This window comes from Sorex araneus, chromosome 5 (genome assembly GCF_027595985.1).
Source record: "Sorex araneus isolate mSorAra2 chromosome 5, mSorAra2.pri, whole genome shotgun sequence".
NCBI lineage: Eukaryota > Metazoa > Chordata > Mammalia > Eulipotyphla > Soricidae > Sorex > Sorex araneus.
In genome coordinates, this window is record NC_073306.1 from 194,165,472 (window position 1) to 194,179,156 (window position 13,685).

The 13,685-nt window shown below is 33.9% G+C and overlaps 1 protein-coding gene across 1 annotated transcript; it reads right to left on the reverse strand.

Moving 5' to 3' along the window:
• Nucleotides 1–417: 417 nt before the first annotated feature.
• SULT1B1 (sulfotransferase family 1B member 1) lies at nt 418–11,014 on the reverse strand. The gene is made up of 7 exons (XM_004621687.2): nt 10,867–11,014; nt 10,455–10,583; nt 9,658–9,755; nt 7,857–7,983; nt 6,939–7,033; nt 2,324–2,504; nt 418–530 (listed from the first exon to the last, which is right to left on the reverse strand). The coding sequence occupies exons 1-7, from the start codon at nt 11,012–11,014 to the stop codon at nt 418–420; spliced, it is 891 nt and encodes a 296-aa protein (XP_004621744.1).
• Nucleotides 11,015–13,685: the final 2,671 nt, after the last annotated feature.

Consider the following 13,685-nt stretch of genomic DNA (forward strand, 5'->3'; position numbering starts at 1 on the left):
GCCCCGAGGCCACCTAATTGTAGAATATAACAGATGGGATCCAGGGTGTTGTGGGGAATGGATATTGGAACTTTGGTGGTAGACAGGGTCTGGCAATTGTACTATTAAAATATGTTATCTTGTAAACTAATAGTATTTCTAATCAAACAAAAGGGGGAATTAATCTGTGATTTAGACTTTCAAAACTCACGAGGAAAAAATGTTTCCATTATTTATTTTTTAAAGTAAGGTTTAGCTACAGAGGTTTATTTCCACAAAATATAACTATGGAAAGTAGAAATTGTTTCATTAATGGCACTAAAAACTAAGCTTTGAAACATATTTTCAGATTCATAAATCTATTTGACAACCTAGAGCAGGTAGAACTGTCCTTGTTTAAAGTATTATTGGTTATTCTTCAATTGTTACAAGGACTCTTTAAATTTCTGTGCGGAACTGAAGTGTAGTTTCAGACATTTCCTTCTTATAAATAATATCAAATTTTTCATTTTGGGCCACAGTGAAGTAATTCTTCCAGTCACCTGAAATCCCTAAAAATAAAAAAATAAGAAATATATGAAAAACTATTTGAAATATATAAAAAATTAATTATTTTATTTTTGGTTTTGACCACACCTTACAGTGTTCAGGGTTTACTCCTCCCTCTGTGTTTAGGTATCTCTTTTGACCAGACGAGTGGGACCGTATATGTGGTGCTGAGTGATCATGTAGGTTCTGAGGATTGAATCTGGATTGACTGTGTGCAAGAAAAATGCCCTACCCATCACACTGCACTGTCTATAGCATTGTCATCCCTTTGTTCATCAATTTGCTTGAGCTGGCACCAGTGATGTCTCCATTGTGAGGCTTGTTACTGTTTTTGGCATATCGAGTACTCCACGGGTAGCTTGCCAGGCTCTGCTGTGCGGGCGCGATACTCTCGGTAGCTTGCTGGGCTCTCGAGAGGGACGGAAGAATTGAACCCAGGTAGGCCGTGTGTCCTACCCACTGTGCTATCGCTCCAGTCTACCCATCACACTAACCCAAAATATTTTGATAATTTAAGAAAAATATACCGTATACCAAAGAACATGTTAGGACATTAATCTTGTACTTTTCATACTTGAAAATGATGCCAATTCCTTCTACCTTGAGAGGTGCCTTATAATTACACAGAATACAACTTTTAAAGATACTTTCTGCAAACCCTTAGCTTTCTTATCTAAATTTTTAGTCTGTACAACGTTTTCTTTAAAATTGTAAATTTAATGTATAGAGAAGACTACTTTAGAAAATATGTAATCACAAAACTTTTCAAATCAAGGGTTTTAATCTATATGTTTATGTGCATAACTTCCCATATTATGAATTAAAATTCTACCTTTTTTCAAGTCAATGAATGGCATTGAAAATGGTGATATTAGGTGGGAAATTATTGAATTTATTAAATGTAATGATTTTTCCATTTATTGTTAATATGTTTTTTACTCAAGTCATATACAATAAACTTTAACATACAAAATTTGCTTCAGTTTAAATAAAGCTCTCTTTCATCAATGATTCTCCACTGTATTAATTCTAAGTTAAATTTATATTCTGTGTTTCCTTCAATTCAGACTGTACTACTTAAGTGCAAAAATTTTATGTATGATAAAAACAAATCCTTTATCTTGGTGAACCATTCTTAAAATGTTCACTGAATTCTAAATGAGTCCGTGTATTTATTTAGGTGCTGCATCTCACACTGGGAATAAAATACATTCTACCACAGCATTATCTCCAGCTTCAATATTGTGTCCTTAAACATGACAGTACTCTATTGAGTGATATATGCCACTAGGGAAAAGAAAAAAACCTATGTTGTTTTACACAAATATTGAAAATGTAGAAATAAAAACTTGAAATGTCTGGTAATTGAAAAAGCACACTTCTCTAGTATTAGAGATAGAAAAAATGTGCATAAATATGTTACTCTGATAAAAGCTTTCATACTTTATTCCACTTAATAATTTTTAATTCAATTAATAAACTTCTATGATAGGTATTTTTAGCGTCTTATTTTGCAGATGAATAAAGCAATTGGCAGAGATAACAGTAAAAATAGTAATGCAGGTAGTTTAAAAGATAGCTAAGTAAGAAGTTGAACTTGGGGCTGGAGAGATAGTACAGCAGGTAGGGTGCTTGCCTTGTAATGCAACAGACCCTAGTTAAATTTCCAGTATCCCATGTGGTCCCCTTAGCAACTCCTGAATCCAGAGCTGGGAGTTACACCTGAGCATATCTGGGTGTGGCCAGAAAAATAAAACAAAGAAAGAAAGGAAACTGAATTTATCAAAATATTTACCTTTGCGCATAAAAGAGGATTTGCTATTATCCATCACAGTTCTTGGCAGATGTGTATAATTCACCAGTGGATTGTCCTTCATCTTTTCAAATGAAGTATGATGAATGATCTTATCCAAGATTTCATCATTCAAGTTCTTCTCTAGAAATTTAGTAATCTTTCTAATTTCCTTCTTTGGATTCTAGCAGTAAATAGACATGCCCCCAAATGGTGAAAAAGTAAATCATTAGTGTAATATGAAAAAATATAAGCATTCATAATATTCTGATGTATTACTTTTTCTTCCTTAAGTTTTATTAAGTTATGAGTTTTGAATTTGCATTTCCTTTTTACACATAAATTGGTCATAAAGGATAAAAAACAATGTGTGCTCATCAAAATGAATACAAATATATTCTAATTTTTGTAATTTTAGTTTATATTAAAGTACAAGAAAATTATTTGAAATGCATAATTGCATTATTTAGAAAAATCACAAATATTTTAAGTTTAATTTGTGATCAGATTTAGACAAGTTCAAGTATATTTTCATAGAATATAAATATGGATTTGATTTATCTTGGATATAAATTAATAAAAATGAACTCCAATGATGGCACAAAGTCATCAAGTTCATTTTTTTTCCTGTAAGACAGGAAATAGCACTCAATAATATTTTTTTGACTTTGTGTCAAAAAAGACACATGCATATGTTTTGGTAGGGAGATCCCACTGGTGGGGGTGAGGAATGTCTGGCTCTAGAGTTGTCCCACAATATCATTTCTGCCTCTACTACATAACCGAGAGATAAAACAGTAAAGTTTTTGTCAGCTGCCTATGGCCTGCATGTGTTGTATGGCAAGCAAATGATGTCTGAAATATCCAAATGCCCTGTGACAGCAAAATGGTTTCCAACTCCCGTGTGAAGTTCTAACAGCTTATTATGTATCAGACTCTGGTAAGAGAAGATGAGATGGCTACTGATAAGGAGTCAAATTAGAATGAGTAAGATATAAAAAATGATGATGATGGGGACAAAAGCAAAAATAAAAGTTAATAGTTTTAGTAACTTTGTTTTATTTATTTATTAACTATTTTATTAACAATTTATTTATTATTTAATAAAAATAAACTTAGGTGCATAGGGAAGTTGAGAGCAATTAACAATGATTCAGGTGTTTGCAGACTAATCTGGACACCACTGAAGCATTAATGATGATGAGAGCCTATAGACCAGTAGACAGAAAGCAAACACTGCAGGCTCTTACTGAATATATTTCTCTAATAAATTTCTCTTTCTATTGGTTTATTAACTGATCTAGGTACTCATAAACATGATGTACATTATTAGACTTCTCTTTAAATTTTATTCTTGATAAATAATTATTTTATTACTCTTTTATTAAAATTTTCTTAAATGACAGTACGACAGAAAAAAAAGGATGGTCTCTGTGATGATGTTTCTAATAAATGAAAGTGGAATTTAAAATATCTGGATACATTTACAGCAATTGATTGGACCAGAATTTAAGTAAATAACAAGTTGATTGAAAGGAGGTATTATGGTTCATTTAGGAACTAATTAGCTTCTAGAGTGTCACATGGGAGCACGGCGTGATATTTGGCAGGTTTGTAATGCCAGACCAACATTTTTCCATTCTTTTGTGATGAGATTATATCCTTAAGCTAACATTTCTCTTTTCCTAAATATGAGTAGTTTTAATTTATGACCAGGCAGTGAATACAATTATTTGGCACAGAGGATGGATGCATTTGTTTTCTTGGTAGCTTGCCGGGCTACCAAGAATTTGTAACTTAACTCTGAATAATCAAACATTAGCTAAGAAGTGGTTTCATACAACTGCTTTGTTTTGCAGCTTTGTGTTATCAGTAAGTTGGCATTAATTGTCTCAAATTCTGGATAAAGAGGTAAAGATAAGGATAGCCCAGCTTCTCTATGGGAGGTAAGCAACTGTGATGAAAAGTAGAACAGAGCAGAAAAATCTAGTTTTTGATAAAATAGGAGCAATGTCCTGAGGATTTCTCAGAAATAACCAGAACAGGAAATATATTTTAAATGTGATAGATATAACTTATACAACTTAAAACTGAGGTCACGATTTATTAAAGCAACCATATGAATTTTGTTGAACCACATGTTCAACAGTATGAATCAACATGCACCACAGGCCCAGATTCACAGACATACCCTCTGTGATGTTACTCATTTCCGGTTTAGAGTACCAGCCTAGCTGATGTGTTTAGGGTTTTTTGAAATCTGAAGCAGATTCTCTTTCCTACATAGCGGCTAATTATACAAAAATCAAACAAAAAGTATTTCTATTTATGTGGTAAGCACTAACTTAAGTACCAGAGGTGTTGTTTCAAGGATAATAATCTACATTCTATTGTAATCAGAAAATCTTCATTCATATATGAAGGTTCTTATTGTTAGAGTAACATTTCTTACATTTTCATATTTATGTATGTGGGAGGGAAGGGCAAGAAGAGAATAGGGGTGGAGCCTGGTCAACTTAAGTAAAATGCACCAAAATACTGAGTCAGGATATTATGATATCATGTGAAATGTACCCCATGAGTGTAGGATAACATAGCCTCAGATAGTTTAGGTTTATTGTGTTACTCCCGTCACAGTGCTCCCATTCCTCTGTGTTTATTTATAACTTCTTTCTTAGTGTTCTGTTGACTTGCAAATATTGTTTTTCTCTTCTCCTGAGTCCTTTGCATAGTTTATTCAGAGCAATGTCCTTTTTGTATGGACACAGGAAGACTTAGCAAATGCTATGCTTTTGTAACCCGGGAGTCATTTGACTCTACATGATATTTTCCTCCTGGGCATCTGTTCTCTTGACCTAAGCCTCAGCTGCCCTTACTTCCTAGCACCCCCAAAAGCAGGGTCCTGATGAGGGACGACATGGACCCAGGGCAAGCGGTGAGTTGTGTGCTACCCTGGCATCGAGATGGACCTGGCCAAAGTGCCTAATGCTTAACGATAAGTTAAGAGCTTGATCATGGACAAATGTTGTCATGATCCAAACAGTGATAACTAGATTTGGACCCTGCTAGGGTTAGGAGTAATTAATCTGGCCTGAGTGCTGTGGTCTGAGCCTGTGGCAAGATGTTGTCAGGAGAGCTGCCTTACAAACTTCAATGTATCTCTTGCTATGTCCATGCAAAAATAACTAGTATTAAGATGTTAATGAGTGTTTGGAATGGGGAGAGGAGAAAAAACCCTTAAGAGGTATTTTGCCTACTGGCAGTCAGGAAGGGCTTTGGAATGCCCCTAGGTTGTGTTCCCTTTGAACCTGACAGTCCTCAGGAAGGGCTTTATTATGTTGATTTTGCTACCTGACTGTGTGTAACCTAGGGGCAAGGGTGAGAGAGGAAAATGGGAGTAGAGAGATGGAGAGGCTGCAGTTGATCCAGAGAGAGGATGGAGCTGGGAGTGCGGGAGATGAGAAAGATGGAAGATTGAATAAAGGGTAACTAATCAGCAACCAGCTTGGTCCTTGTTCTTCTTTCGCCTGTCCTTGGCTAATGGCTGTCCCGATCCAGCCCATACACAGAGGTTCCAGAGCACCGAACGTGAGCGGTGAGACACAGCCACCTGGAGAGCCCGCAAGTGCATGCGCCCCTTGGTGAGCTTTAGTTTTTTACAGCTCTTGCCCCTTGGCATGCCTTAGTTTTTTACACATGAGGAGACTAGATGAATCTCTATATGTGCCTACATTTAGAGAAAGCTAATGAGAATAGAATAAAAGGAAATACATTTGAAAGTAGCAGTAGAAAGGGTAAGAGAATCAACAGAATGTTCAGAATATAAGAAAAAATCAATGAAAACAATTTGTTGAAAACAACTTGTTTTGAAACTTCTAAAACTGAACAGATAAATCATGTCATTAATGAAGAGAGTGGATCAAAGTGTACATCCTGCAATAGGAAGATGATTAATTTAATTTTGAAAATATTAAAGTTAATTTTAATTGAAAACCTAAAATTAATTCAGGTTATTGGGGCTGGAGCAATAGCACAGCGGGTAGGGCGTTTGCCTTGCACGGGGTCGACCCTGGTTCGATTCCCAGCATCCCGTATGGTCCCCTGAGCATCGCCAGGAGTAATTCCTGTGTGCGGAGCCAGGAGTAACCCCTGTGCATCGCCAGGTGTGACCCAAAAAGCAAAAAAAAAAAAAAAAAAAATTCAGGTTATGTGCACAAATAAAGTTTCCTACGTGCTATTAGCACCTGCAATATTTTGAAAACAGTAGAAATGAAATTCATGATCAAAAATAGAGCAAATTACTGAACACTGATTGTGGTAAAGAAAAAAATATAAGGGAGCAGTAATGAAACAAATGGAAGTCAGGGTTAGGATCTCAAAAGGAAAATATGGTTAAGTGGTCAAAGAAGAGCACAGAGGTGAAAGGATACTTAAATAAGATTGTCATTAATTATGTAATCAGAAAATGATGAATTATTTTAGCAATATTTGTACAAGCAGGTAAGGATTATAGATAAACAAATCTGGGTTTCACAGATGAGGCTGAATAATAAAAATCAAACATTTTGCTCCAAAAGAGAGAGACAGAGTTATTCAGATTGAATTTGTTTTGCTTTACCTCTTTCATATCTTCATAGAATAAGTAAAGTATTGGATGCTCTTCTTTTTTCTTCCACCAGCTCTTAACATGATTAAACCAGGAACCATATGCCACTAAAACCAGAAAAATGGTATTTTCCACAAGTATTTATCAAATTAGATATTTATTTGTATTATCATATGTCAAATTATAAAGCATTTTGTGCAATTTAACAAATTAAATGTTACTATTTTTAAAATAATTAGGCTATTTGAACACACAATTCAAAAATATATAAAATATAAATTGTACTATAAATTTATTTTAATTTTAATTTTTTTTTTTTTTTGCTTTTTGGGTCACACCTGGCGATGCACAGGGGTTACTCCTGGCTCTGCACTCAGGAATTACCCCTGGCAGTGCTCAGGGGACCATATGGGATGCTGGGATTCGAACCCGGGTTGGCCGCGTGCAAGGCAAACGCCCTACCCGCTGTGCTATCACTCCAGCCCCTGTACTATAAATTTAAATGCATTAACCTGCTGTAGATAACACTAATCTCACACGAAAGGAAACCTTTTTTTTACAAAGTTTATAAATCAAATATTTATACAAATAATGTAAATATATGTATATCATATCTAATGATTTTGGCAAGTAATTTAACTGTAAGCAGGAACTACTAATGTATTTGTAACACAGAAAAAAGTTCAAAATTATTTTTGTTTAGCCAATGGATGACAATAGGTTTATACGTGAATAAATATATTTGCAATAATTTTTAAAATTCTATTTGAATTATGTATATTCACATTATGTTTTTATACATTCCAATTGAATGTGATCTTTTCACTGATTTAAAAAATTGTTTTCAGAAATGAAAAATCATAGTGAAAATGATATGCAGTATTATTAAGAATGAAGTTTAGTTATTAACTTTAGACTAAGTCCTCCTACCATTTCCGGTCATGAACTTCTCCAAATACTCTCCCCAGGTGCCAGGAAAAGGTTCTAAATTATTCATTAAGTCAAAATGGTAAAATGAGACTGCAACATCCTTGGCATTTCGAGCCAAGTAAATCATCTGAAGAAGGAGAATGAAAGACAATCAAATGGAAGGTATTCAAATTAAGAAAATAAAATAATTTGTAAGCAAGTTACAAGATATATGAATGTATATATATATACATCCATATATTATATCTATAGAATGAATATATATCTATGGCCCCGTGGCATATTCATATCCAAAATACAGTAACAGATATATACATACCTCTTGGAGAGCCTGGGAGGCTACCGAGAGTATCCCACCTGCACGGCAGAGCCTGGTTAGCTACCCGTGACATATTCCATATGCCAAAAACAGTAACAAGTCTCATTCCCCTGACCCTAAAAGAGCCTCCAATCGTTGGGAAAAAGGAGTAAGAAGAGGCTGCTAAAATCTCAGGGCTGAGTGTAATAGAGACGTTACTGGTGCGCTCTCAAGTAAATTGATGAACAATGGGATGACAGTGATACAGTGATAAGAAAATTATTAAACCACACTGTATGAAAATATAATCACTGCATCATTGTCATCCCATTGCTCACAGATCTGCTCGAGCAGGCACTAGTAAACTCTCCATTGTGGGACTTGTTGTTACTGTTTTTGGCATACCAAATACACCATGGGTAGCTTGCCAGGCTCTGCCATGCGGGCGGCATACTCTCGGTAGCTTGCTGTACTCTCTAAGAAGAGCAGGAGGAATTGAACCTGGGTCGGTAGCGTGCAAGGCAAACGCTCTACCTGCTGTGCTATCGCTCCAGCCCATGAAACTATAATGATGTATATAAATTAAACATTTTTAAACTCTAGAAAACATGCTCATGTAAGTATGTTAAATAAACCTTTATTGCTCATACAAGCATGTTAAGTAAACTTTTATGTAAATTATGGATTTTGGATGTTAATGGGTAGGTTCATCAATTGCACAACTGTGTGGTAACCAATAAATGTGTAAGGGCAAGAATATATTGGAAATCTCCATACCTCCTTTCTAATTTTTCTGTGAACCTAAAATTGCTCTAAAAAATAAATAAAATTCTGTAAAAAGTGGTTCATTGAAAGAATAACATTATTAACACCTTTTATGATAAAATTTTACATGACAATTTTGCATCATACATCACAAATCAAAATGTGTCAGTTAAAATAAAACAAACTTCATAGTCTAAGACTTTTTAAAAAAATACATTTAAATTTTTCCCTGAAGTGAAGATGAAAGCACAAATGTAGAAATATTGCAGAATTTTATCAAGAATTTAAATAAGTGGGTCAGAGAGATAGTATAGCAGATCAGGTGCATGCTGCCATCCCAGGATTAATCTGTTGCATCCCACATGGACCCCTGAGCTCTGCCAGAGGTGATTACTGAGTGCAGAACCAGGAGTAACCCCTAAGCATTGCTGGATATGAAACTTTAAGAAAAAAAGGAATTTAAATAAGTCCTGGCATTCTTATCGTAGATTTTATAACAAGGCTAGAAAACAATAGTTACACTATTATTCTGGGTTGAGGGTCAATACATAACTTAAATTTGGACAACTTGAGTGTATAGACTTAGGTTAAAATAATTGCATTTTAATTGATATGCTTTATTGGATAACCCAGTTGGCATGGTAACAAATAAGCAAAACATTTGATCCATAACTTACAAGGTGAGTTACTAAAAGAATAGATTGACTTTTAAAGAATGACTTTTAGAATTGAAGGTACCTTGCACTTGTTCTCCCAGAAAGATTTAGGAAGAAGATCAATTGGTAGATGTGTTTTCACAACACGAGGTGATGGGTTCTTCTCTAACTGTTCTATACCTGAGAATTTGTAATTTGGTATATAAAAATATTATAATTTGCCTATTTCTCAACCAACATGTCAAGACATTTTTGAAAACAAATAATGCTGATCAATTTTGAACAAGTCATAGAAATGACTGTCCTAAAAAGACAATATCATATAAAAATAAGGCACACATTTTGAGATTGAATTCCTTAGATTAAAATACCAAGTCTATATTAAACTCAATATAAAGCATTTTAAACTATTCCAGTCCTTATATCTCATTTCTTCCTCAACTTACAAAATTAGATTTAGTAAGAAATAGTTTATCATATCTGCTTATGAAATATAATTATCAAATGAGTTTTTTTAACTTCCAAATTGCACTAAGTTTAATTGCAATATTTTTATTGTTTTGCATCAAAATTAAAGTGTTGATATTCTCTTTATAGCATATATTATTGATCTGCATTCTCATTTTTTCTAGTGCTTTTATATGAAGGTACATATGACTGAAGGCACAATAAACTAAATACAGTTTCTATGCATGCCTTCATTGTTTTGCTTACAAATTTGGATCCTATTATACCAAATCTATTTCATTTCCATTGAATGCAAATCACAAATGTAATAACTGATGTCATATATTGTTATTATATTAAATGTAAATATATTAAATACATTTTTATTTAAGCTATATTAAAAATTATAATACACAGTTAATTTAATATTACCTGATGTTCTTAGTCCGGGGAGGGACATTTCCAACATTGGAACTTTAACAGTGATAAAATCTCGCTTAGATTTTTCAACATCACCATCATTTAGAACCATGTCCACAATTTCACTAACCCACGTGGTACCTGTGACAAAAGACAAAATTGTTTGTAGTAATCACCCAAATATCAAGGAAATGTACTTGATGGAAGTCCTTCATCTTAATATACTCAATTACAAACCAAATTCTGCAATTTTGCTCTGTGTATCAAATGTACCAAAGGACAATTTTAACACACTTGAAATATTTGTCTAGATAAAGAGAAATATTCACCTTATTTAAGTTGATTTTTTGATTTATAGGTAAGTTGCTTTTCAGGAAACAGAGATTAAAATCAGATATAAAATTTGATGACTCATAAAACTCACCTGATTTGGGATATGTGACAATTACGATGTCATCTGGCCTGCTCTGGAACTGTTCAACATTTTCCCAATTGTCCACAAAAGCACAAATCATAGGATAACCATGGACCATTTTCAGGTCTTTTCTTATGAAGTCTTTTGAGGATGACATTTCTGTACCAGATTGTAGAAATACTAGCTACAATATGTATTAACAATGCAATAAAAGAGAATATAGAACCCAAATCAGAGACAGAGCAGCTAATGTTATTAAGACACCTTAAGTTTCTACAAGGCAGAATTGACCTTTCATACACTGAGCAAACAGGTCTAAATATGCAGGGTAGTTTGCTGGCATAAAGTTGTAGATTACAAGAGCAGCAATTGACTTAGTGACAAACAGAACAAAGGTCGTTAGTTGAAATTTGAACAAAATGAATCTGCACATCTTACTTTAAATTGCATTTCACAGAACAAAAAATATTTGAACTTAAGACAAAATAAATCTACCATTCATCAGTATACTTCCATTATACCTGGTTTTTCTTTCTGTTCTGTGTACATACATGCAATTGTTTTCTCAGTTACTTTCTAAGATTATGTTTTTCTACATCACTGGCTTAAACAGCTGAACTATGAAGCTATTTTCAGTGTTACTTTAATTTGGGATGTGTGTGCTTCAGCAGTACTAAATTTCCTGGAAAGAACCACTTTCCAAGAAAAAAAGTCGAGTGTTTCACTAGTAATTTAGTAATATTTTAAAATATTTTTCCGCATTAGTGCTTCATTTTTAGACCACATTTGTTATACATTTAACTCACTAGCCTGTTCTTCTGAAATGTGTTTTTAATCCCATTCAATGCATTTTTGTGTGTTTTTTGTTTTGTTTTGTTTTGTTTTGTTTTGAGCTATACCCTGTGGTACTGAGGGCTTTCTCCTGGCTCTGAGCTCAGGGATTCCTCCTGGTGTGGCTTAGAGGAACTTCCACATGTGGTCAGAACCTGGATAGATCAAGTGCAAAGGAAGAGCCCTACACCTCGTCCTCTGCCTCTAGTTCCCCTGCCTGCAGAGACATTCAGCACAGTTTCATTTCAGATAGGCAGTTTTCTTCTCTAGAAAATCATTTTGGTAATGTTTAAAATTTTTTTTATTTCAGCAGTTTAATCATACTTAGATTGAAGAGCAATGGGATGACAGTGACAGTGACAGTGACAGTACAGTTATAAAGACTGTTTTAGTTTTTAATTAGTTATAGTATAAATTTCTAGGATTTTTCATTAATTTTTTTTTCTTTGTATTATGGATGCTTATAATTGTTATTGTATGCCTGAATTTCCTTGTGGACGATTTACTTTAGTAAAATGTCTCTTTAAAGATTTTGTAAATTGAATATTAAACCAAAATCTCATTTGAATGCTTATATAGCATGAAATAAGTAAGGAAAGTAAATAAAACTCTTATTTGTTTGCTTTCTTATATAACATTTTGAAGTAATAAAACTACATTTCCACTTTTTTTATGCATGACAGCTATTATAGCAAAGTGATTGTGCTTTGAGGGCAGAGATTCATTTTCATATTTTCTGATATAAGCCGTATAGACACACTTGTTTCCACAAATAATGGGTTTTAACATTAACCTTTTCTCTTCCTCTTGATTTTCACTTCTTTATTCCTTTGAAAGGAAGTATTATTATTTTACATGTGCATATTTGATTCATACTTGTTATTCAAATTTAATTCATGTACATGTACCATACAATCTCAATTGGTATCATCTGAGAGTTTGTTAGAAATAAAACATATTAGCACTCAATCCAGAAAATACATATTTTAAAAGAATCCTCAAGTTATTTGCACGCAAAAAAAAAGAAGTCTCTCCTAGAGGTGCTGGCCACCAAATAGCTGATGGCTGTGTGCGACCATCCTATCTGCTGTGCTCTCTCTCCAGCCCTTGAAATTCAATGAATTTTAAGCAACTTTCTAATAATCCTGGCTTTAGATTATCAAAATGAATTATCCAGAAAATAATTTTTGTTTGGTAGCACCTTGTGTTTGTTATATTGCCTATTCTGAAAGTGAATCCTATATTTATTTGTGAATCCTATATTTATTTGTATGTTTATTTAAAGAATTGGGTCAAGATGCACAAGTTAGTAGATAAAGAGGCACAAAATGGGTGACACCACAGACGTAGATTTAGCATCCTGAGTCCTTAGATCTGCAATATGACTACACTTGGTTATTCTGCAAATCTGGAGTGTGTGGTGGCACTCAGCATCAGAAAATATCTCTGTTGCGTCTCATTTGAATAAGGATCACCTATTTATTTATTTATTCTTTTTTGACAAAACAAATTTACCTGTGATAAAAAAAAAGCAACTAATGTTATGTCTGATATAAAAGTGCTGTCAGAGAAGGATGAAGATCAGGAGCAAGATGAAAATAAGGCTGCTGAGTCAAAGTACAAAGTTCATCACATCTGAGCAGAGGGTGTAACCAGCTTAGAAACCTGTCTGTATAAGTGTTGAATCAGCACTGCCTCATTATGACTACCTGATGATGACTTTAAAACTACTTGGGGTGCTGGGAATAGTGGAAAGTTCTGGAAAATATATAAAAAAACTTTTGTTATTGTGTCAATACTCAGGAATATGGCTTGTTTGCTTTAAAATATAAAAATATTTGCTTCAAAATATAAAAATTAGGGGCAGAATGTAAGCATAGCAAGTAGGGGATTTTCCTTGCTCATATCATATCTGAGTTTGATCCTCTGAGCCATGTATGCTGCCCAAACACTGCCGGTAGTGATCCTGGGCACAGAACCAGGAGTAAACCCTGAGC

What these genes read in the sequence shown, in the direction of transcription:
- SULT1B1 (XM_004621687.2), bottom strand. Translation starts at nt 11,014, where the DNA reads ATGTCATCCTCAAAAGACTTCATAAGAAAAGACCTGAAAATGGTCCAT. An exon ending in TCTATGAAGATATGAAAGAG is followed by an intron (nt 2,505 to 6,938) that starts GTAAAGCAAAAC and finishes ATTTACTGCTAG; the next exon opens with AATCCAAAGAAGGAAATTAG. An exon ending in ATCCTCTTTTATGCGCAAAG is followed by an intron (nt 531 to 2,323) that starts GTAAATATTTTG and finishes TTTTATTTTTAG; the next exon opens with GGATTTCAGGTGACTGGAAG.